The sequence below is a fragment of the Gallus gallus genome, chromosome 23 (assembly GCF_016699485.2).
Source record: "Gallus gallus isolate bGalGal1 chromosome 23, bGalGal1.mat.broiler.GRCg7b, whole genome shotgun sequence".
Taxonomy (NCBI): Eukaryota; Metazoa; Chordata; class Aves; order Galliformes; family Phasianidae; genus Gallus; species Gallus gallus.
The window spans coordinates 537,308-560,450 of NC_052554.1; the positions used below are offsets into that span (position 1 = coordinate 537,308).

Consider the following 23,143-nt stretch of genomic DNA (forward strand, 5'->3'; position numbering starts at 1 on the left):
TACACTCCTTTGTGAGGAACGAGCACTGGGGTTATGGTCACTTGCAACATAGCCAAGAAAATTCAAGGCAAAAATACATTCTTGGATAGAAATAAATGTCCCTGCATCTGTCTTGTAAAGCAGACTGGAGAGCACTCCATCTCATGGAGAATGAGAGTTATTTCTCCAGAGGACTTCCCAAAATGTGCAGAAAGACAAAATAAAATACAGAAGTTGACACCTCCAATCATCCTGGCACTCTCCATCCAAAGGACTGCTTGCTACTTACATGAGGGAATGCATGTGCACAAAGCCTCACTCAGCTAGGTCCTGGGATAGCAGCACATTGCTCACACGACCGGAGGAAGAATGCAGCCTTCAAATCTTTCCCAGCCTAACAGAAACCAGATGAACAGTCTGCCATAGGTTAAACAACATGGTAGGTCTGGATGCCAACTTCATTGCACTTTAGAACATAAAACTATGTGGTTTTAAATGTTAAGCTTGTTTTTAAAATAACTTGATATGAATATACTTTATTCACTGTTTGACAATGTAGTTATCCTCTTCACAACCACATTCAAAATGCTGAGTTTGCAGTATGTAAGACCTTTAAGTTTGCATTTTCGCATTTTCACCTGGAGATAAAAAAAGAACACTTTGAAAACAGCAATAGCCGATACTGCTGCACCTGTATGTGCATCAGAAACAACACTTCCTGTTATGTTTTCCACTGTAGGGACGGAAACCAGGAAAAATTAGAGACAGAATCAATCTTGGAAACTAGTTAGTCCACCTTCCTGCTAAAAGAGATTGGAGAAGTAGCACTCCACAGCTGCTCCAGCCATTCCCATTGAAGTCAGCTAAATAGCACTTACACCATTTTGGCTGGGGTCAGAGGTTGGTTTTGGCTACCATATTCTTGTATTCCCACCCTCATTCCCTGGAAATGGATGTCTGAAGTCATAGCCCTGAGAAGTCTCAGAGGAATTTGGCACACTGTTCCTATCACCTGGCTTTAGCTAACTTTTCCTTCGTAAGCCAGGACATTAATTCCTAAGTAAGTGTTTTTCCTCACCTCTTTGAATCATTTCCCTTTTTCCTCAATACACTCTGTTTCAACATCACCTTCTACATTTGGGTATCCCCCCCACCACACACTGCTTTGGAAAGGATCGCAGGACCTGATCAAGTTCTGATTTATCTTTTCTTCCTTTATGGCAAGGCTGACAACATCTTGCTTTATCTCTTTGGAAACCAAGAGCAAATATATCAAAACCTGCATAGTAAGGTGAGGAAAAGACAAGATGCTACCCTGAAGCAGGCAGTGGGGACTATATCTGCCAGTACTTGGCACAGGGCTCTCTTACATACCAGGAACAATCCTTTCTGTTGCAGAAGTTGGATGGGAACACAGAGGAAATCTCATCAGATTTACTACTACAAAGTCACGAAGAATCCAAGCCCAGGCTGACTTAATATGACTGAAATGGTTTGCCTGGGCTAATACACGATGAGCCCAACAGAATGGGAGGCTTGTTTTAGTTAATTCCTTGTCATCAAAACATCAAGCAGCAGAGATATAGTGAGGTGCATGTATTCTCCCTCTATCATCAGGGACAGGGAGGCAAGATAGAAGGACGGCATTACCTCCCTCAGCAGCATTCACAGAACTAGAAAGGTTCACAGTACTCTCTCCCTGTCCTTAGACAGTGCCAGTGAGGATTCAACATCCTATGGCAGCCCTGCATCCCTACAGCAGAATCACACCAAGTTAATTCCTCTGGGCAGCAACTGTTCTAACATGATTAGATATTGCCTTTCCAAGAGCCACCCAGCATGTGTCATGCAGACACTGTACATAATCTTTCAAAGAAGTCCGCTCTCTTGTGCTCTAGTGCCTGTAGAAAGCCCTGGATTCTCTCTTCCCGCATGGCAGTGCATTTTTGCAACAGTGTCCGTCGGCGCCGAGAGTCTCCATGGGATGCAAAACCCTCCTGCTGCAGCTTCTTTGTCACATAAGCCTGATCCCTTTCCATCTGTTGCTGCTTCCTTTCCTCCATGTAGGAGTCTCTGGCCTTCTAGAGTGAAAAGCAGTAGAACGTTAGCACTTTACCAGGCCTTTCAGCTCATCTGTATTACAAATACAGGGCAGCACAGGCCTTGGAAGAAACAGCTTCTGCTTGGCCATTGAGCTGCATGGTAAATGAAGAGTGGCTTTGTGTGTGCTTCTAGGCAGTCTGCTCAATTGGTTAGAGAAAATACAGGGACATCCTTCAGGACCTTATATCCCAGATAAATGTCTGCTCAAAGCATTAACTGCTTGTTAAAATACATAGAGGTCGTGACTAATTGTGGAAAAAGTCCTCAGACATCTGAATCAAGAGGAACAGCGTACAAGAGTATTTCAAACCACAGATGTACACACAAGCCCGCCAATGTCATCACAGAATCTTTGATATTATTCATGCAGCAGCTGAAAGGTTTTAGGGGATTCAGAACAATGATTTATAGGGCAATTCTTTAAGCTTGTGATCAAGAGTAGATCTACCCAGCTTTAGCAAAAGAGCAAGAGTGGGTTCAACATTCCCAAATGTGTGCAACCTAATAATTTATGAGCTCAAGACAGAGCAGAATGGGCAGCAAAAGGTAAAGGCAGTAGCTATCCTTGCCTACCCTTCAAGTATTTGCAGTATTTCAGCAGAACATCATTTTTTGATTTCTTCTTTTTATATACATCCTAGCCTGTAGCTTCTAAAACACAAACCAAAAAGCCCTCCACAGCTACGTGAAGGGTATTAAGGGGAAGAACTGGGCTTTCAGATGAGAAAGGAGTAGTAGTTGTTTGGAGTTAAACTAGCTGATTTTGCTCTGTAGCAATGAAGACTGTTTACTTTTCTGTCCTGCCAGATGAGAGAATGGGACACATTTCCAGCTGGTACAGTGGTAATAACCAGAAGAGACAGCAGTGACCTCAGATAATTTAGTTATTTCTGAAAGCAGAGGAATCTGTACACATGCCAACACATTGTAACAAGACATAGCAGTACAGGAGATACAACACATCATCTCACAGTGGCTGCTGGTACCACAACAAGGTCTTAACTAAACTCAGTAAATGAACAATTCCTTTGTTTCCACTTCACGCACTCTCACCTGATCTTCAGCTCCCTTACCTGTAATGCATTATAGTTCATCTGGAACCGAAGGATAGCCTCACACAAGTTCCAAAAGGAATATTCTGGCCACAACACTGACTGAAACACCAGGCATGAATGGGATGTCTGCAGAAAGCAAGATCACCAACAATATAATAATCTAGCAAGGGGAAAAAAAAGTCATCAAGATGCAATTCTGATGGTCAAACTATGCCAGCATCCCCATAAAGATTTTACCTAGGCTGTGTTAACAGAATCTAATTAAATAAATACCAGCCAGGATAGTTTGAAATTGCACAATGTAAAGTCTGTCTAATAACTATTAATGCTAGAACACAAGTCATTCACTCATGTAAAAATAACTGCAGAATTCTCTCTAATGTGACAGTAGTCTTCACAGAGGCGTTTTTAATAGCTTAAGCACCACAGATGTACAACAAAGCTAAAATAGCAACATTGGACTATCAAAGGCTGAGTTAAGGGAATAACATATGAACTGAAGATCAGGACATGACATTTAAGCCATTATCAAATGACATTTCATGATATTCCTTGCTGCCCACTCATGGCATTTAAATTGCTTAATGAATCTAAGAGTTGTGGTGTGCTGCAGATATTCTAGAGCTGAAAAACCCCAACCTTTCAGCTCTAAACACATTTTTGCCTCTTGGTATTTCAGGTAATTGTATTCACAGAACTGCAAGAAACAGAGACTCCTTAGAGGCGCCCCTGCACTCAGTCCATCGAACAAGTTACCTAAATTCTGGCACACAGAATTTAAGAGCCATCATCATCATTACACCCAGAGTCATAACACTCTCTGATGCAAAGATGGAATACTTAAAGGAGAAAACAAAAACTTTACCTGCCAGAGCAGGAAATCACTCAACCGGACCTCTCCGGACGTTCGAATCAAGAGGTCTGGGTCAGGGGAGTTGCTGGTGTACAAACACTTATCAAGCAACGATTCAGACACATCACTAAAAGACAGATGCATCTTGTTAAAGCCACTTTCCTGATTCAATGGAGATAGCAATAAATCAGAATTACTAAGCATTTTTATAAAGACAGAACTGCAGGTTAAAATTAGGTGGATGGGACTGTACCACTGCCCGTCATCAACTTGTTTCTGACAGACTGGGGCTATTTCAAGCACTCTTTCAGCCCCCTGAGCATCCCTCAATGCTCTGGGAAACATAAAATAGTGGTAGAAAGACTGTGAAGACTTCCATCTGGAACAGAGCTAACTACTCCTTCTCCTGAGGGTAGAGGAACAGTTCAGTATTCATGATTCATCTGCTGTTTGACCTCATGGCTGAAACTGCCAACTGAGCAGCCCAGCACTGTAGTACGAAATCTGTCTTCACATTTACAGTAACTTAAGATACAGACCTAACTTCTCGTCTGTCTTAGTTGTGTACCTATCACCATGGTAACCGCAGTAATAAAAAAACAAACATTGCATAGTAACTTGAAGTCATTTGTTCCAGTTGGACTGGTTCAATTGGATCTATTTAAAAGCCACTTGGTTTCTGAGAGGTTAGTATTAAAGCGTAGGAGTTAAGACAGGCAGCCTTTATCTATGAAGTCTCACACAGAAAAAACAAGAGTTACCTGGGTTCAAGCAGTCCCTGCTCCACCCCCCAGGCCATCTCCCTGACAGCATTGCTGATTTCATGTCTTGATGTGTATGCAAAGCAGACATTTAGAAAGCACCTAAAAGGAGGAAAAAAAATGTGGAAAACCTGGAAGTAAAGAAGGTCCAGCAGGTAACAAGGAGTCTATCTAAAGTGTTCTGTGTGATTCTAGGACAAAGAAAAGCTACATCATGTCTGACAAGCGTAACTGACAAGCAGAAGGCAGCATGAGGTATCGGCTACCTTGAACGCTATGTTACTTACTTGTTGTAGTTCCTGGTTGCCATCACAGCTTGGGCAATCAGCTCCTGAACATCCAAGGGTAGAAGTGGCAAGTCCCCAAGGACACGGATACACACACCATGCTTCTTCAGGTTCTCCCTACACCCAACAAGAAGAGTGAGGATTGCAGAAAACAGATCAGCCCTTATTGCATGACTGCCACATTTTCTTTGCATAACACCCACCAAATGAAAAAAGCAGGCATGTAGCAGGCATAACTTTAGCAAAACTAAGAATCAGACAAAGGACTAGATGTTTTTTGAGCATTAAGAATTTGCTTAAGGTTTGAACATCCTAAACCCTTCCCTAAAGGAAAGATGATCATTCCCCATATAGGTTTCTCAAGTACAGACGTAACCAAAGGACTAGATAGTGATGACAAATTAGATATGCCTACCTGACGTTATGAAAATCCACATACAGAAAACTTAAAATAAAACCATAGACTCTAGGCAACTAATAAAAAAACCCAGGAAAATAGCAGAATTATTGATTATTGGAACACAGAACAGCACAAATACTTTCTGGTCTATCACTAACAAAAAGCTTCATTGGGTAGAAAATGGGCAACTGGCCTCTTTGAATCATGGGGCACTGCAGTGCTCAGACAGAATTTGAGAAGACCAAGAGCAGCGTACACATGCTGTCCTCTCCCTCTCAGGTTCCCAGCTGCATCCCCTCACAATTTACTTCAACCATATAAACAACTATTTCACACAGCACTTATCTGTCAGGCATGGGGAAACAATTACAACCAAGGTACTGTGCAACACTGCACTGTAATGTCCCTCCCTGCTCACCCAGATCTGTACTACTTCCATCCACATGCACTACATGAACTAGTTCTCCAGCTCTAAAGTGAGTTAATACACGATGCACCCATATGTGGAAGTCTGCAGTTGAGAGGCCTCTCTAGAAACATGACATTCTGCTTTTGTTCCACACTGTAGGAAACAGCCATCAGAGGATTCTTACTGTTCTTCCAGTAGGCGGCTAAATTTCTGCCTTGCCAGATCCATTAGTCCATCCACCTCCTCCTTGGATCGTTTAAAGTTCTCAATACTAAATGCATAAACAGTGACCTCCCGAATACCCAGATTTAAACACCACCGCAGTGTCTGCAAGAAAAGAAAAACAAGTCACATAAGCAGACTTGCAATCAGACAGGTCCAGAAGACCCCTATCTGCAACTGCTAGAACTGTCATTTCCCACTATGCTAACACTGTTCAAAAATAAAAAACCAAACCAAAACAAAAAAACAAACACAACCATCAAGAGCTGACCCACTTGAGAGAATTTCAGATTCATCTTAAAGAACAGATGGAAAATGTCACCACCGAGGATGTGGCTCTATAACAGAGATGTGACTAATCCAGCCAGCAGAAGCAATTCCTCTAGACAACGTGATAGATTATGTAACACCATGTTTTTCAAAGCCTTTTCAAAGCAATTCAACCTGCTTGATAGAATTAAGCTTCAAGATCTGCAAGGCAGACATTCTAATCAAGTGTAAAGCAGAGGAAAAACCAAGCAATCAAGACAACTCTGCAAGGTAACAGAACGAGAGAGAGAGAGAGAGCTGAAGTCAGGCCCTTGATGACTAGTATCAGCTGCAAGCACAAGGCCTGACTCTAGTCAGAGAAGAGAAGGAACATAATGCACCAGTAAAGCAGTAAACAAAGACAGTTGGCAAACACATCACCAACTTTTAATACACAACTCAGAGGCAACAAAAATTCTTCCCACCTGTGCCAGCTTATCAAAGCCCTGTGAATGTCCTTGCTGCCTCTCCACATGACACTTCTGGGCATAACGGCGATTGCCATCCATGATGAAGGCAACATGCTTGGGCATCGGACCTGCCTAGAACATAAGGAGAAACAAAAAGAGAGCCGACAGGCAAGCTGGCATCTTGCATCACAGAGCATACTCCCATCACCCTGGAAGCACCCTGTACTTGTAAGAGTGCAGTGAGTTTTTCCCAGCTTACAGCCCAGAGCTGGAAAGATTAAGATGTTGATCACCTATCTCGTAACTCCAGCTTAGGCTCCCACTAAAGCATGTCAGTACTGACAGTGGCCCACACTGGAAAAGCAACTTCACCCTACTCGTTTCTGTTTCATGACAGAGAACTGCAGTATTTGCAAGGGAGAACAGCACTGTCGTTACACACCTCCCTTCTGCAGCTACAGGGAAGGTGCACAGAGTTGTGTGTAGCAAGTATCTTTATTTCAGAGTTCAGGGACATTTTCAAAGACAATTCATGTCGGTTAAGAAAAGTGAAGTCATGAGACCTTCAGTCCTTTAAGGTGAGCAACTCTTTTCCACTGACCTCATTAGGCCTGCACAGACCCTTCTGAGGAAAGGACAGTAATGCCACTTTCAAGACTCTGCTGAGCCAGGACAAAATTTCCCTGGAACTAGCGGGTTTTTATTCCAGTCAGCAGAAACTCAGTTTCATTTTTTAGATCCATAATCCAACCAGCTCACACTCTCCTTCCTCCCACGTCCTGCCTACATGAGGAAAGGCTCAGAACCTGGAAGCCTGGATGTGTAAGCTCATTATTGGCAAGCGCTGCCTACAGCCTTGCTCATTTGCAAGACTAAGCTTAAGTAATTTTCCATCCCCGAATACTACTTAGGGATGTAAATGCAGTGCCAGCATTAAAACCTACCCTTGCTAGCAACACTATCGCTCTAGAGCAGATCAGTCAGAAATAGTGCCACTTTGAACCCTGGCAAATCTGTTAACTACTGTTTACCACAGGCGACCAAAGTTCACTCCTTACCTTAATGATGTTGGCACAAAACCTCTCAATGATGGTCAGCTCGCCTTCTCTGATCCACGACATGTCTTACCAAGAACACTTTTTCAGCAGGAAGATGAAAATAAAGGGTTAGAGGACAGAAGACTCCATCTGAGTCCAAAGCAACTCGATATGAGATCACCTTGGGAAAACAAGCTTTCACTGGCTATCTCGGAACCCTTTTTATCATGTGGATCAACAGACAATTAATAGGGGAGGTGAAGGGATCAGAAATCAGCTCTGGAATTTTCTAGCTGTATGTCAAGATTTGATGCTCTACTAACTGATATAAAACAAAAATCCTTACTGCATCCACCTGCAGAAACAGCTGTTGAGCTCGTACAGACACACAACAAACTCTCACATTATGCTGGACCACCACTGAGCTGGTCATGGAGCACTGATTGTGAAATGACCTTCAGCGCTTTTGTGCTGAAGTTGTTGGAAACCCTGCAAAGCAACCATCTATGTCACCAACCACCCTGCTTTACAGACATCATTGTGATTTCTTCTCTTTCACAGGTAGAACAAAATCAGCCTTTATAGTTTAAAAACGTCACTTTTCACCACATCAAACATGAATACCTGGATTACGCTAACAGGATATAAGAGTTTCCTGATATTCCACATTCACTTCCATTGCGCTCAGCCTGAAGCCCTGAGAGATGGGTGCAAAGCAGTGCTGTGGGCAAAGCAAAACTGATCCAACCGCCCTGTATGCAGCTTGGGAGGAAATCAGAGCCGAACTGCAACGTCAGCATGCATTTTCTGCACGTGCATTCTCCGCGGTGCCCTCAGAAAGGGACGTCCGGCCGCAGATGCCACCGCAAAGCATTAAGGAATCGCTGGAACATGAGCTGCATTCATAACGTTCTTGAAAGACTCAAGTCCTAAAAGCACCTCTTCTCCCAACACCGTTAACAGCAACCCATCTTTTACCCGAGATTTCGCACAGTCACCTTTAAAAACGCTCCCTACAAAGCAGCCGCTGCCCTAGAAGCCAAGGAAAGCGCCCCAAGGAGGCCGAGCCCGGCCGCAGCCACACGGCTCCCCCCAGCGAAGGACACCCGCGCGGCTCCCGGGCCCCACAGGCCGTCCCGGCGAGAATAGCTCCCGCTCGCTGACGGGACGGCGTCCCTCAACCTCCCCCCGGCTTCCTGAGGGAAGAGAAAAGGAAGCAGGCGGCAGAACCTCAGCCTACTGTAGCGAGCAGCCTTCCCCCAGCGCGCGGAGCACCGCTGCCCGAATCCCTCCCGGCCCGCCCGGCCGCTGCCGGCCACCTACCCCGGCGGCGCCGCTTCAGCCCCTCAGGACACTGACGCGCCCTTCCGCTTACGTCACCCTCCCGCCCATGCGCAGAGACGGCAGGGAGTGTGGCGCGCATGCGCACGGGGAGCGTAGCGGTCATGAGGGGGGTGTGGGCGCGAGCTGCTGATAGCGCTGGGGCTGCGCGGTGGGGCCGGGGGCGTAGCGCTGAGGCTCTGGAGAGGGGCGGCTGGATATGGGGGCTGCAAGCTTGCAGCAGGTGGAAGAAGCGGTGTTTTAGGTCGGTGGTGGGGCTTGGGCCTGCTCCATGGACCACCATTATGTCTGCTCTTAGCCCTGCTGTGAGGGTGAGCTGCTCAACCCACAGCCCGCGGGGTAAAAAAAAACCACCCAGCACACAGAACGTCACCAGCAGCCATCGCCCATGGTTTTTGTTTATTTATTTTTTTTCCAGAAAAGAAAATAAAAACAACCCCACGTTGTACATAGTTGGTACAAAAAAAAAAAAAAAATCACAAACGAGGAAAGAAGGGGGTAAATCTGCAGCAAGAGGAACTGCAGGCCTGGCTGCGGGATTCCAGCAGGAAACCTCATTGGGAGGCATGGCTGAGCAGAGCCACGCACCCCACACCCCCCCACTTCATACAATTCAAGAGTTTGTCACAAACAAGCTTTGGTTGCTAGCAGTAAACATGGAGTTACATTCTTCTGTCCCCTCGTAGACAATCGTGTGGCTTGAGGCATTCACACCAGTGGAGACACCATCTCGAGAGGGGCGTTTCCCCTCATACATTCAAATGCCCGGTTACAGCAGGACCCTGAGTGCAGCCTTGTCCACCTGCTGTTTGCTGTCCCGCAATGCATAGTGCCCAGCGTGAGCTGAGCGTGGGCAGGTGGGCGATGATGCAGCAAGTTAATTATTGTCAAGACACAGGAAGAACCACGACAGCAAACACGAGAAGATTCAAATCAATCCCATCTTCTCCAGCGTGGCTTCCCTCTGCGGATAAAATCCCTGTTTTCTTGGATCCCGGTGCCATACTGGCCTTGGGGAAAACCTGAGTGATTCTCTAAGGCGTTGGCTCTTTGCTTTAGGGGCAGGGATGGCTACAGAACTCATATCCCCACACAGAGTTGCAAGGCAGAGTACACAGAGAAGATCCTGTCTCCCTGGTCCAAAACCTATTAGATGCTTTGCCTTTTTTTTTTTTTTCCCTTACTTTTGTAAACAATAATCAAAGAGAATACTGAGAGAAAGCAGAAAGATTTACAGAGGTATTTACAGATACTAGGCAGCTAGCAGAAAATCACCAAACTATTAAATGGGGCGGGGGGGAAAGGTCCTACACGACTCTTCAGACAGATACAAGAACCAGGGACTGGCAACCAAGGTGGGCCAGCGGTCCCCACATTGGGACCAAAGCCCAGGGTTAGACACGCAGCCTGGTGTGTTCTATTGCATTTACCCCGTTCAGATAAAAGCAGTTTTCCTGAAGTGGGTTAGTCTAAATCTCATCACTAGTCGAGAACTTGAGGTCCTTCCCCCACCCTCCCAAGAAGAGACCACCACCTCACCATAGGAACTACTGGAGCTGGGCAAGTTCAGTTGGGAGCTACTCTCCAACCCCACAAGCCTTGGGGCAGGGGTAGATTTGGGGCAGAACCAAACCCTGGAAGGGTCGCCGGGTGCAGTGATTGCTGCCGGTGAAGTTGGAGTAGATGCTTTCCATCTGGTCCAGCCCTGCTCCACATCTAAACCTATATTCTAGTAAAGAACATCAGAAACCGTGCATGTCCTGAGACACCAGCACGGTAAGACCCCCTCACTGGGAAGGCTCCAGCCAGCCCCGGGCTGTGGAGCGGAGTGTTGATGGCCCAAAAGAAGGGATGCAGAGCATCCTTCAGCCATCATGAGCCTACATCTGGGGAAAGCCAGGAAGGGAGGAGAGAGATGGAGCATTTGTCCTCCTCGGCCATGAGCTGGGTCCACCTTGGCATCAGGTCCCTTGTACCAGCAGGTCCCAGCCTGAGGACGAGTGAGGGCTCAGGACAGTGCTCAGTCTCTCAGCACCCTCCCTGGCTGCTGTCAGCTCTCACTGCATGCCCTGGGATCGATCCCCATTTTGGCTTTTAGGTCACCATCCCCATGGCCTGCTAAGAGCCTGTGTGGCATCCCAGCCCACGAGTGATGGGGAATCTGGCACAGGGTGGACAAGAGCATTCCCATGGGGCAGCAGGGAGGGGGCATATAAACAGGAGAGAGAAATGGAGGACAGTCCTCAAAAACCACCGGGCTGGGAGAAAATTTGAAGTTGGGGAGCCAACATGGGCTCTAGCAGCTGTTCCCTGCCCTGCGGCACTGCCTGGCTTCTCCGTCCCTGTGCATGGACCCACAGACCCAAATTCCTCCTTAGTCCAGTGGAGAAGGGAAAGAGATTCTATTAATACAGCTAAAAGGAAACAAAACCCAAACATACCAAAAAACACAACCGAAAAGCTCAACAATGTCAGTCCACCTAGCGAACATCCAGTGAGGTAGATCTACACTTCCAATACAAACTTTGTCACATCTTTGTGCTGTTAGAAAAAACCCTCCTCTCCATCCAGCACTGGGCTACAGAGGTATTTTATCCCTGAGATTGCTTGAATACCTGAGAATAAGTTGCAGGAATTAGGTCCTTTCTCTTTCTCTCTTTTTTTTTCCTTATTTTCTTAAAGATTAAAATATACAAAAATACAAAAACTGAATATTTATATAAAAAGCAAAAAAAAAAAAAAAAACCAAAAAAACAAACCAAAGACAACAAACAAACCCAAAGATACGTCATTCACGCACATCCTAGTGCAGCTTTCACTTGGCATTGGCTTTGGCACAATCGGGGCATCCGGCCCCAGAAGAAGGGCTGTCACTGGGGCCAATAAATAAAGGCAAGGCTGGGGAGGGATGAGGGCAGCCACTGCCACCCCAGGTCCCTGTTTTCCTGTACCCATGGGAGGCTTAGCCCAGGGTTCTGGTGCAGCGTGAGCAGGAGGAGCAGCAGTGTTTGTCCCACGTGGGTTTGATCCACGCAGAAGGCTGAGCTCCACTGAGCCATGTGCTACTCTGTGTGGTAAAGAAGAGCACTTCCAGCCCTGTGTTTCAGAGACGAGGAGCTGTGGGGGCCATGGGGCCGGCCTGCGGGCATTCCCCCCAGCCCTGCCACCCTCGTCTCTCCCTGCTCCGGCCACGGGGCGAAGAGCAAGGAGCCGCCAGAGCCTCCCTGAGCTGTGCCTCCCTGCTCCTCCTCCTAGCTTCCTGGAGAAAGATGAACCAATTTATTTATTTATTTGTTTTTTGTCCGGGAGAGGTGTGTTGGATGCTCCCCCTCCTATTTTTGGAGCCATCCCAATTAAAGCCGGGCTTTAAAGAGAATAAGGTTCTGCCCTCATCCCTCCCCGTTTGCCTTGCCAAAGCCTCTCCATCCTGGTGTTAGCCCTCCCTGCCGCCTGCCATCATTCCCGGGTTTCGGGGAGCAGGGCCGAGCTGTGCATGTCCTCCTCCTCGCGGAAGTAGGCAGGCTTTCCCTGAGAGCTGGGGGACTGCTGAGCTTTGGCAGGGCAGTTGGCGACCATGTGGCTGATGCTCTGGCAGAAGTGGCATTTCTTGGGCTGCGGAGGCAGCTTGCACTCTTTGGCATGGTGGTCCAGCCCGCCGCAGTTGTAGCATCTGCGGGGGGAGGAGAGAGATTCGAGGAGGGGAAACAAAAGGAGAGGACTCACTGAGGCCAGGGGCGGACCCTGGGTTTGCTCCCCGGTGGTTTTAGATCCGTCCCAGTGGTGCTGCTGGTACCCAGGAGATGGCAGCAAACCCACGTGCTGGAAACAAGCACACAGGGCTCACGCCCATGGGGTTCGCAGCCCTCTGGCACCACTGTGGTTATGGACCCCGGGTCTGTGGATCCTGCATCGCAGGTTACCCCATGGTATGAGCTGCCGGTGCTCAGTGCAACAGGAACAGGCAGAATCCAGTTTTCTAACTCACTGGGAAACCCAAAGTTGTGAGTATCGCTCTTTCCTTTTCCTCTCCAACTCCTTTCCTGCTCATTGGAACCCCCAAACTTTTGAGCATCACTATTTCCTTTCCTCCTCCAATTTCTTTCCAAATGATTGGAAGCCCCAGACTCAGAGATGCAGCCGCAGCCTTGTCAGGATGCACAGTCTCACTGGGAACACTGAGATCCAGCACCCCGGGCAGCAGGGCTGAGGGATGGCCTAGAAGTGGCTCCAGTGCCCAGAGCCTCCCCGTGGGAGCTGCTGCCACGACGTCCGGTCATTTCCTCCCCACAAGCAAGGGTTTCTCTTAGAGAAAATTACCCTTGCCCAGCTCAGCCCACTGCAGCTCCCACACACAAGGGGAACGTCAGCCCGGGGTGTCCCCGACCTCTGCCCTCCTGCTTCTGCCTCTCTGCCCTTTCTTCACTAAGCTGCATCTGCCACTCATTAAGTGCTGGAGGAAATGGCTTTCTCAGAGGAAGGGTCGCTGCCCACACTGTGCCCTGCAGCCCCTGGCCAGAAGTCGGCAGGACAGGGCAACACGAGGGGTCCCTGACCACATAGCCCCCACCAAAGCCCAGCCCCAGGCAGTTCCTGGCACTCACAGGGCTCAGAGCCAGCCCTGAATCAGGCCCCATCTGCCCCTTACCGATCTCCTTTTGATCTGCGTTTCTGCAGGCTCTTGCCCTTAGGTCTCCTCTCGCTGCCAATGCAGAAGACGCCCCCTGGACCGGTCACCCGGATGGATTCCAAACCTTTGGAGGATTTCTTGAAGGTGAATTCAACGGCTTCGCCCTCCTTCAAGCTGCGGAAGCCCTCCATGTGCAGCTTGCTCTGAGGGCAGGAGGAGAGGATGGCAGTCAGTGCTCGCACCCCAGCACACCACGAGTCCCATCCCATGGCGCCAGGTGTGCTGATGTCCCTCCCCCATACCCAAGGGAGTGGGCATCAGGATTGAGCCTGACTGTGCGCTTTTCATCTGTTTGATAACGCAGAGATGAGATGAGCTCACTAATCCAGCAAACAAGGAGCTCTGACCCTAATATCTGCAGGGTTTACTTCAAAATGCTGGCTACCACACTGCAAACCAGCAGCCCCCTTCTCCCCTTCCAACCCTGCACTGCACCCTGCAAGCTCCTGAAGCTGCAGGCTGAGAACTCACAGGGAAATGCAAAACTTTATTTTGAAGAGACAAAGGGATCTCGAGGCTTTGCACATGCACGTGCAGCCCTCCTCTCCTCCCCATCGAGAGGCAGAACAGGAGGAACATGGATGCACGACCAGAAGATTTCACCCCAAACCACAGCTGAGCTGCAGAGGATGCAGCATGCTGGGGTAGGAACTGGGGCCCTCAGGGCAGCGTCTGCTGGTCCCTCCCCACTGTGCTTGGCAGAACAATAAGGAGCTTTTCTCTGGGGCCCAAAGGTTGCTATTGCCTGTTGTGACATATCATGGCTGTTCCCAAAAATGAGTCTCCTCTGGCTTTAGCTCACCCCAACTCTGCGCTGCTTTTGCTTGAGCATCCTTAAAAAGCTGCTGAGCTGGATGCCAGAGCAGAGTAACCCTAAAGCTCCAGCCCTTTAAGTGCCCCAGCAATGAAGCTGCAATTTGGCTGTAGCTGCTGGGGGCATCCCCTGTCCCACTGGGATCACTGCACAGAGCAGCACTGAAAGCAAAGCTGGGAGTTCAGAAGGACCAAAGGTGGGAGGGGGTGGAAAAATCCACTCTGCTTTCATGAGACCCATCCATTTCAGCAGAACAACATCACAGGCAGTGGAGGTGCACCCGTGCCGTGAGCATCGCCACTGGACCAGCACCGCCACATCCCAAGCAGACATTTGAGCAGAGGTTTTGCTCTGCTTTGTTAGTGGAAGTCTGACGAGCGTAAGCAAAGAGTTAAGAGGGATTTGCTGTCAGAGGGAGGAGCAGCTCTGTGACACTGGGCTGGGATTCCCAGCAGAGCGCGCGCTGACGTGCGGCCATAGGACCCTGCTTTTATGAATGGGTTGTCTCCCATTCATGGGCTGCAAGTTCCGTCACGTGGCTGCCCACGCTTCCCACAGGGATGCAACATGGGCATGCTGCTCGGCAAGAGCAGCCACACCACTTCCCCCTTCCTTTTCCTCTTCACTCCCAAATCTGTCCAGGACCCACATGGGGACACCCCACAGGAAAACAGAGAAGGAGGAAATGGAGTTGGTGGCGTTTAGGAGTGATTTTTCTCAGTGCAATCTTGCAGGATGTGCATGCATCTGTAAGCACACAGAGGAAGTGGAAATGCAGCAGAGTTTGAGGAACTGCCCCTTTTCCTGCTGCTTTTTCTCTGCTTCCTCTCCCAAACCTCCCATGGGGCTTTCTCCATACCAGTCCCTACCACCACATCCTGGAGTCTGGCTCAGGGTGGGACAAACCCCACAGGCAGTGCCACATCATCCACATCTGTTCACCCATGGCAACGGGGGCAAGGACCCTCCAGAAGGAACCACCTTTTCTATCTGAGGGCCTCTGCTGCCAAAAACGGTGCCAAAACCTGCACCACAGGGCCTGCCACCAGTGAGCCCCCTGGCAAGCTCAGTGTAACCATAAACATCACTACCCAGTTCCATCTCAGCTTCCCCCAGGCTGTGCATCATGATGAGGATGCTGAGCATCACCAGGAGGGTGACATGGTTTAGCAGGCATGGTGGTGATGAGCTGATGATTGGGCTAAATGATCTTAGAGGCCTTTGCCAACCTTAATGATTCTATGATTCTGGGATGCTGGGCATCATCACCAGGAGGTTGCTGAGCACCACCTAAGCCGGAGCCGTGTTCAGGGTATGGAGGAGCTGAGCTCTGCTTGGTAGCACTGGAGGCACTGCTGGAAGCTGGAGGACATGAGGCAGCTGCCTGCGCAGACCTCCATCTCCCACAGAGATCTCCATTGGGGTGTTTACAGCCCAGCTGTGTTTACACTGCCAGCAACCAAATCTTACAAGCACTCTGCTCCGTGCAATGGGTCAAAGCTGCACCATGGCGGGGGGGACCCTGGCACCACTCCGTGGGTCCCACTCCTCACCCACAATCGTGATCTCCCTCTTCCCCCATCTCTCTCCTCAGCATTGCAGCATTTTGGCTGACGAGGAAGAGGAGGACTGGAGCAAAAGCTGCCGCAATGTGATGGGGAAGCTATTTATTTTCCAGCAGCGGGTGAGGATGACAACTGCCTCCTCAGCCCCCGGCCCCCTCCGCCAAAAGGCCAAAGGAAACGCCCTCTCCCCGGGGAAGGAGGGGGGCAGCGGCCAGGGCACCCCAGCTCTCCCCCCGCTGCGGCCTTTTGAAGTAAGCTGCGAGTGGCTGGTGGTCCCTGCGCATCCCCCTGCCCCCTTCCCAAAACACACACATTGCTGGCATTCCTCTGTTATCAGATAGGTAATCAAACTGCAGCCCATTGAATTAGCTGCATACCTCCTGCATCTGAAAGGAAGGGGCCCAGAGCCCCTGTCCCACACCACACACAAAGCGGGAGCCTTCCCAGGCCTCCACTCTCCCCCCCCCCAAAAAAATAAAGAGAGGAAGGGGGGCCCAGAGTGAGCTGGGGATGCTGGTGAGGGGGAGCGTAAGGGAGGGCCTGGGCTGGGAGCCACCGGGGCTGGCCAGCGAGAACAAAGGGCTGGCTGCGCTCACGCCGGCCAAATTCCAGGAGTTCCAGGCCACTGCGGGGGGAGGAAGGGTGGCCGACATGGACACGGCCCCACTGACCCTCTTCACTGGCTATGGGGGCTGGCAGCCCCTCTGCTGTGCTGTGGTTGCCCTCCTGAGCTCCGCTGTGCCCCATGCACTGGCATGGTGCCGGGGGGGGCAGGGTTTGGGGTCTGGGGTTGGTCTTGGGGAGGTAGTTTTGGTGGGGAAGGTGTGGAGTGACCCCCGGCTCTCAAACACAAAGCGTTTGTAATAAAAATGTGTTTTGAAGCGTAAGTACCAATGGAGTTCTGCTTGTTGTCAGTAGGGTTCGGAGTTAATCGGTAGGACAAGAAGCAGCAGCAGCACCAACACTGCCTGTCCCCACTCCCTGCAGTGCCAGGCAGCCCCACTGTGGGCCCTTCACCCATCCCAAACCCCACCACCATTATTTAAGGCAGACAAAGCCACTGCACGTGAGCAGCTGAGAACGGCCCATGCCCCAGTGCACCCCATACCCCAATTCTGCCCATTTCCCCTTCCCCACCTGCACCTCCCACCTCCTCCTCTCATCCCACAAGCCCCCCGTTGTGTCCCTTTGGGGTTGGAGCATCCAAAACCCAACACTGCTCCCCAGGCGGTGGCAGCGGCTCTGTGGCAGCCCCGGTTTTGCCCCCACTCTGCTGGGGGCTGGAGGGGCTCGGCCGGCCCCGGGGTCACCATTGTCCCTGCGGCCTCCCCAGTGTGACACAAGGGGACATTTATTCCAGCCAGCCCTGGCCACTCAATCAAACCATCTTTGTGTCCAGAGGGGCCTCGGGCGGAGTGGCTGCTTCACCTCACCCTTATCTGTGTGGGGAATTGCTTCACTTTAAACTCTGAAATCTCTGGGCAAACAAGCCTGGGTGGGATGCTGTGTTAGGAGCAGCTCTGGTGCTGAGCTGGCTGGGGCAATTGGGGCAGCCCGTGCCTGTGTTTCCCCAATTTGGGTTTGGCAGAGAGCAGTTCCTTCCTCACTCCTGTGCCAGGGGGAGCAGAGGGCTTGTACTCACACACTTTGGGCTAATGCTTGCCCAGTCCGGGCTGGCACAGCAGTGATTTCTGCCTGGAATTCCTCTTCCCAAATCCCACAGCAAATCTTTTCCTGGTGCTGCAGCTTTGGGGCAGAGCAGGGAGCATCTGTCTGCAGCCCAGCGCTGGTGCCAACATTGGGTAGATGCTGAGCTTGGAAAGAAGGGTTGCTACCGGGATGGGGGAACCCAGCACAGAGAGCACCAAAACATCACTGGGACTTTCCAGGATCTGTATTCCTGCTCAGTTTCCTCAAAGTAAATCCAAAATAAAGCCATTTTCTTGCCAAAATAATCAGGCTTTCTCTTCATTTTCCACCATAAGCAAGTGAAATTAAACACTAGGTTAATTTTGGGTGAAACAACCCATTTGCTAGGGGTTCTTTAACAGTCACCTGCCCTAAATCCACATTTCCACTCACTTTTACCAGCCCCAGTTTGCCAAACCTATGTGCTTCCCGTGTGCGGGGAGGGGGCGGCAGCAGTGGCCACATGGAGGCTAATTAGGATCAGCTGCTGCATATTAATTTCATATTCCCATATTGGAGCACGTCTGGGAGTGCAGCACCTTCCCTCGGTGAGGTCGGCTCCGTCCAGGTTATTTTTAGGAGTAAATAAATTTGGGGGGGGTGTGGGGGGGTTAGAAATGGTGGAGCTGGGGGTGGCCGGGAATGGAGCTAAGAGAATGGGAGAAATCCCATTCATTTGGACCATTTTCTCTCGCAGACCATGTAAGGGTTTTTTTTTTCTCTCTCCCTGCCTCACCCTGGGGGCTTGAGAGCAGCGGATGGGGGAAGGGAGGTGCCTGCAGCCATCAGTTAATCTTTAGACAGAGACAGGAGGCTTTTTTTGTGTGTGTGTGTGTGTGTGTGCATCTTGAGGGAGGTTTCAGGGCCGGGATAAAGCCGCTCTCTTTCACGATTTGCCGTCGGACAGACATGGCATTCCCCGCAATTCCCATTCTCAGGACGTGGCAGTGCATTTTGCGATTCAACGTTACCCCTGCACTTATTTAATTATAAAAATAAAAAAATAATAAAAGCAAAACAGAACAAAACAAACAAACAAAAAAACCCAAAGGGATTGCTCACTCTTCCCTTCCCCCCCCCCAAAAGCAGAGAGGCCAAAGTGCATCTCTACCCTATGGAGCCCTTCCGAGGGGACGTGCCCCATCCCGCAGCTCCATCCTGCAGCCACGGGAGCATCGCACACCAGACTGGAAAACAGAGTTTTATACCCTGCTGCCCTCATAGGCATCGCTGCTCCGATATGCTGCCCCTTTCCTATGGGATTGGATCCAGCCCCACAGCTCAGCCTTGCAAAGGCAGAACCCCTCTCTCCAGGGAGAAGTCTCCTGTGTGTGCCTTTGCAGTAACTCCGGGATGGGGCTGCCCTCCAACACGTGCTTTTCTTAAACCTCCCGTCGTGCTCGCTTCCCATCAGCATCTGTCCTGGCTGTGCTCAGGGGCACAGCACCAGCCCAGGGTGTCCCCATAGAACCTACAGTGGAGGGGCAGCTGATGTGCTGTTCCCCACACACCTCGGTGGGGACAGAGCCCCATGCCCACTGCGGGGCTCCTGAGGCTAATGGCACCTGGGGGACCACAGTCCCCTACTTGGGCAGGACACGATGGCCATGTCCTGGCCATATCTCTGGTATGGCCATTTGGGACCATGTCCCCAGGATGTCAAAAAATGAACCCTTGCAGCACCCCTGAGTTCCAGCTATGCCCAGCAGCTTTCCATGCCAAAAATCATGAAAAGGAGCAACACTACCCAATGCTCTCACTTTTATCAAGGATTCCAGCTTGTTGGGTTGGATGAACACTCTGAGACACAGAGCTGAGATGCAGAAAGGCACGAAGCTGGGAGCAGCCCCATCTCCTCTGCTCTCAGCCAGGGCTGCGGGGCAGTGCTTGCTCTGCTGCAGGCATTCGGCGCTGGGGATGTTGGAATGGGGCATGCAGATTTCCCCTCTCTCATCCCAGCAGCATTGCAAGCCCAGGACCACAGCCCCCAAATGAATCCATCTCCAGTGTCCAGGGGAGGCATTTTAACCCAAATGCCTCATTTTGAGCTCACAATGAGAGGGAAAGGCAGCCCTGGAGGAGCCCTGTTAGTCTCCTGTCCTGCCGAGATTTTAATCTCTTTGTGATCAGATAAAGGGGGAGAGAGATGGAGACGCGCTCCCCGCAGAGCGGGGCCATTCAGACCTGGTTCCTGTAATAAAGTGATTTAATAGATCTAAAGAGGCCAATTCCCTTCTTTCTCCCACAATTACTTCCTGTGGGTCATCATTCACATATGTAAATGAAGAGGGGAGGGCTCTGGGGGGGACTCTGGTTGCTGTACCACAATGGTTGGGTGGGTGCACCAAGCTGGGTGCCGGGCGCAGCAACCTGACCCCATACTGGCTTTTGCCCTTTAAGGTCTGACCCACTGTCCCTGGGTGCTGAGCAGGGTCGAGGCGATGCTGGCAATGCCCCGCAGTGGGACGGTCCCAGTTGGCTTCACCGCGGGAAAGCAGTGACTTTACACCAAGAGCAAATGGAGTGGTGATGGAAACACTGCATCAACCCCAAATGGCCTTACTGCTGGTGGCTACACGCAGTCTCTGATGCACTGCAGGCTCTGCTGCATACATCTGGGCAATGGGAATCACACACCCACTCTGGGCTCCCCAGTGCCACCCCAAACCCTAAACTGCCCAGTGCCCAGTGCTCGCTGCCTTCCGAGCACACCAAACCCAGCTCTGGTTTCCATGGCCCCAACAAATGGGGAGTGCCAGGAGGACACCCTGCTCATCCTTCTTTTCCTGCAGGAATGTGAGCAAGAGCTATCAGGAAACCAGACGGTCTGGGGGCAATAAAGCCCGGGGAGAGGGGCAGGAGGGAGGCTCCCCCGCTTTGACACAGAGCTGACATGCAAATACCCATTTGCTTCCCCTGGGGAGCACCCGGAGCTTGGCTTTTCCTGGCAGGTTTGGAGACCTCAGTCCCAAATCCAACAGTGCTTCTGCACAGTGGCTCCTACACAGAAGGGGCTCAGTTCTCCCTTACCCCTCTGTTCACCAAGGGAGGGCTGGGAGGCCCTCAGGACCCATCACCAGCACCATCACTCCATCCCCATCTGGCGCCCAATCAAATGCACAAAACCACCCGAGTTTGCTCCAAAGACATCCTTATCCCCTGTGTTCATACTGCTTCCCAGTCCCGACAGCTGCTGCTCTCCCTGGAGGAGCAGGAGCCCAGGTTCAGTGCACAGCCCCGCTGCCCAGAATAAAACCTGTATCTCCCTCCCGGCACTGCCCATGTGGCCCCAGTTCAGGCTCCATCCCCAGTCCCATTTCCCCAACCCCTGCACATGGTCCCCAGTGGGGCTGGATCCATTCCACCACTGAAGTGGCTTTGAGCAGCCACAGCCTCAAAGCCGCAGTTTCCCTTGGTACAGGACACCAGCGTGATATGCACGGGTCAAACCCGGACACGAGACCACAGTTATGGTATGGAATCCACAGGGGCACGTGCGTGACCCTGCGTGCTTTGTGCCATGCAGGATGAAGTGCAACCCTGACCCACAGACAGGGAGCGGGGCACACTGCAGTGGGACTTTGCCCCCCCAAAACGCAGCAGAGGGACCGAGCGCATGTCATCACGTTACGGGTGGTTTTGTTTCCCTGCTTTCCAGGGGTGAGTGTCCCAGGGCTCACATGGACTGAACCCCCACCCTTTGGGGATGAGCTGGGAAAGCCCCATCTTGCATCCCTGCGCAGGGCACTGAGCACCCTATACCTGGCAGTGGGGGAAATGCAGCTCTTCCCCCTTTCCCTCCATGGGGTGAGCAGCATCCCTGCTCCACTGTGCCCCATGTACGCCTTTTTCCACCAAAAGGGGACCTACTTCTCTGCATCCAGCCCTCCAAAGAGCTCCCCAGTGAACCACGATGAGGAAACTAAACAATCCCAAGGATCAGTTTATGGGGTCGCTCCCTGGAGAGCAATCCAAGGGCTGCACTGATCTCCTCTCCCGTACATGGGGTATCCCATCACCCCCAGGACAACAATTTGGGATGGCAGTAGCAATGGTCCCCACTGTGCCGGCAGCATGGAGATCTGCAGGGCAGCATACTGGGGCTGCACCCCACCACCTCCGACCCCAAACCCACTGCAGCATACCTGGTGCACGAAGACATCGACGGGTGAGTCCAGCATCGCACCGCCCTTGGCGGTCATGGAGAGGAAGCCGAAGCCCATGCGGACGTTGAACCACTTACAGATGCCAGAGCCATGCAGGGGTTGGGACTCATTCTCGGCTTTGGGTGAATCTCCAGACGGCTCCTCGCCTGGCTTCGCACCTGGGGAGAGAGCCAGCGAGCACCTGAGTGGGGCTGGGAGCGGTCCCACACCCCGCTGCCCCCCAGGGAAGGAACAGAGGTTGGGTCCTGCTGGATGGAAAGGCAAAATAATGACCGCCGTGACCCAAACGCGGCAATCCACTGTGCCTGCACGTGGGTGTGTGTGGGATTGCAGTGGGACCGGGGGTGGGAGCGCCGGGGCTGTTCTCCAGTCCGAAGTGTTTAAGCAAAAAAAAAAAAAAAAAAAAAAAAAAAAAAAGAGGTAATAATTAAAAAAATTAAAAAGATAAAAAAAAAATCAAAGCAGCCCAAGATGCATCACTATAAACAAACAAACAAACAAACAAACAAAAAAAAACACGAAGAAAATCAAAGACGGGGGATTAAAAAAAAAAAAAGAAAGAAAAAAGAAAAGCGAAAAACGAAAAGATATAGGAAAAAAAAGCAAAACAAAACAAAAAAAAAACAAAAACGGAAAAACTCCCCTAAATCACCGACCCGACCCTCCTACCCCAGCACACCGCGCTGCGATGAGGATTCCCCGCAGCACCGGGAGCTCTGCTCCCCGCTGACCCCAACCCGACAGCCCTGAGCTCCTGCGCTCAGCCCGGGGATGGGCTGGAAAAAATTTCCCCCCACGCCGGGCCCGGGGCACAGCGGGGCACAGCGGGGCACAGCGGGGCTGGGGGGGTCCCAGACCCCCGTCGGGCTCTGCCGCCGTTATTAATAATCGCGGAGCCGAGGAGGGCTGCGACAATAATATAACTTAACCTGCAAACTGCTGGTTGGAAACAGACCCCATCCCGACACTCGCTTGCAAATTCCGAGTTGTGGCTGTTACCGCCTCCTCCTCCTCGGCCAGCTTTGAGGGTATCAGCCCAAAAAAAAAAAAAAAAAA

General features: G+C 50.8%; 2 protein-coding genes across 5 annotated transcripts; both read right to left on the reverse strand.

The window, feature by feature from the left end:
- Positions 1-421: 421 nt before the first annotated feature.
- On the reverse strand, positions 422-9,237 carry DHDDS (dehydrodolichyl diphosphate synthase subunit). 4 transcript variants are annotated; one of them, XM_046903547.1, is made up of 10 exons: positions 9,056-9,181; positions 8,450-8,522; positions 7,847-7,924; positions 6,804-6,920; positions 6,032-6,174; positions 5,039-5,155; positions 4,752-4,853; positions 4,003-4,117; positions 3,156-3,263; positions 500-2,060 (listed from the first exon to the last, which is right to left on the reverse strand). In XM_046903547.1, the coding sequence occupies exons 3-10, from the start codon at positions 7,907-7,909 to the stop codon at positions 1,824-1,826; spliced, it is 1,002 nt and encodes a 333-aa protein (XP_046759503.1). In that variant the 5' UTR covers positions 7,910-7,924; positions 8,450-8,522; positions 9,056-9,181; the 3' UTR covers positions 500-1,823. The 4 variants fall into 4 exon arrangements, with proteins under 4 accessions (NP_001376467.1, NP_001376468.1, XP_046759503.1 ...); NM_001389538.2 differs by lacking the exon at positions 8,450-8,522 and having other exon boundaries at positions 422-2,060; positions 9,149-9,237; NM_001389539.2 differs by lacking the exon at positions 8,450-8,522 and having other exon boundaries at positions 422-2,060; positions 3,156-3,297; positions 9,149-9,237.
- Positions 9,238-11,842: 2,605 nt separating this feature from the next.
- LIN28A (lin-28 homolog A) lies at positions 11,843-23,143 on the reverse strand. The gene is given in 4 exon segments (NM_001031774.2): positions 11,843-12,836; positions 13,812-13,996; positions 22,067-22,245; positions 23,017-23,143. Coding segments are annotated over 4 exon segments (609 nt in total). The 5' UTR covers positions 23,048-23,143; the 3' UTR covers positions 11,843-12,622.

What these genes read in the sequence shown, in the direction of transcription:
- DHDDS (NM_001389538.2), bottom strand. Translation starts at nt 7,909, where the DNA reads ATGTCGTGGATCAGAGAAGGCGAGCTGACCATCATTGAGAGGTTTTGT. An exon ending in TTTGTGCCAACATCATTAAG is followed by an intron (nt 6,921 to 7,846) that starts GTAAGGAGTGAA and finishes CTTATGTTCTAG; the next exon opens with GCAGGTCCGATGCCCAAGCA. An exon ending in TGAACTATAATGCATTACAG is followed by an intron (nt 2,061 to 3,155) that starts GTAAGGGAGCTG and finishes TTTTCACTCTAG; the next exon opens with AAGGCCAGAGACTCCTACAT.